This window comes from Buceros rhinoceros, unplaced genomic scaffold (genome assembly GCF_000710305.1).
Source record: "Buceros rhinoceros silvestris isolate BGI_N320 unplaced genomic scaffold, ASM71030v1 scaffold27938, whole genome shotgun sequence".
Classification (NCBI taxonomy): domain Eukaryota; kingdom Metazoa; phylum Chordata; class Aves; order Bucerotiformes; family Bucerotidae; genus Buceros; species Buceros rhinoceros.
In genome coordinates, this window is record NW_010427939.1 from 6500 (window position 1) to 6831 (window position 332).

At 63.6% G+C, this 332-nt stretch overlaps 1 protein-coding gene across 1 annotated transcript in view; it reads right to left on the minus strand.

Moving 5' to 3' along the window:
• The window catches only part of SSC4D (scavenger receptor cysteine rich family, 4 domains), a 7660-nt gene that overhangs the window by 3099 nt on the left and 4229 nt on the right, over positions 1-332 (minus strand). Inside the window, exon 7 of the mRNA XM_010142110.1 lies at positions 161-239. Within this exon, the coding sequence (XP_010140412.1) occupies positions 161-239 (79 nt within the window). The remainder of the gene's footprint in view (positions 1-160; positions 240-332) is intronic.

Consider the following 332-nt stretch of genomic DNA (forward strand, 5'->3'; position numbering starts at 1 on the left):
GGAGCTGTGGAGTGAGCCCAGGTAGCATGGGGTGAGTCCTGAGGTGCCAGAGATCCCCTGGGAATGTGGGGTGGGCCCTGGGGCTGTGGGGTAACCCCTGGGGACGTGGAGCCCAGGGGACCACGCTGGACCCTGTGTAGGACTTGCAGTGGTTGCACACTTACTTTCCTGCTCAATGGTGAAGAGGGTGGTGGTGACCACGTTGGTGGCCTGGGAGAGCTTGTCCCCGCTGTCTGTCACTGCTGGGACAAGCATGGGGACATGCAGGCATTGAGGGGGTCCAGCTCAGCCCCCGCTGTCCCTGCTCCGGTTGGTGCCAGCAGCCTCTAGCA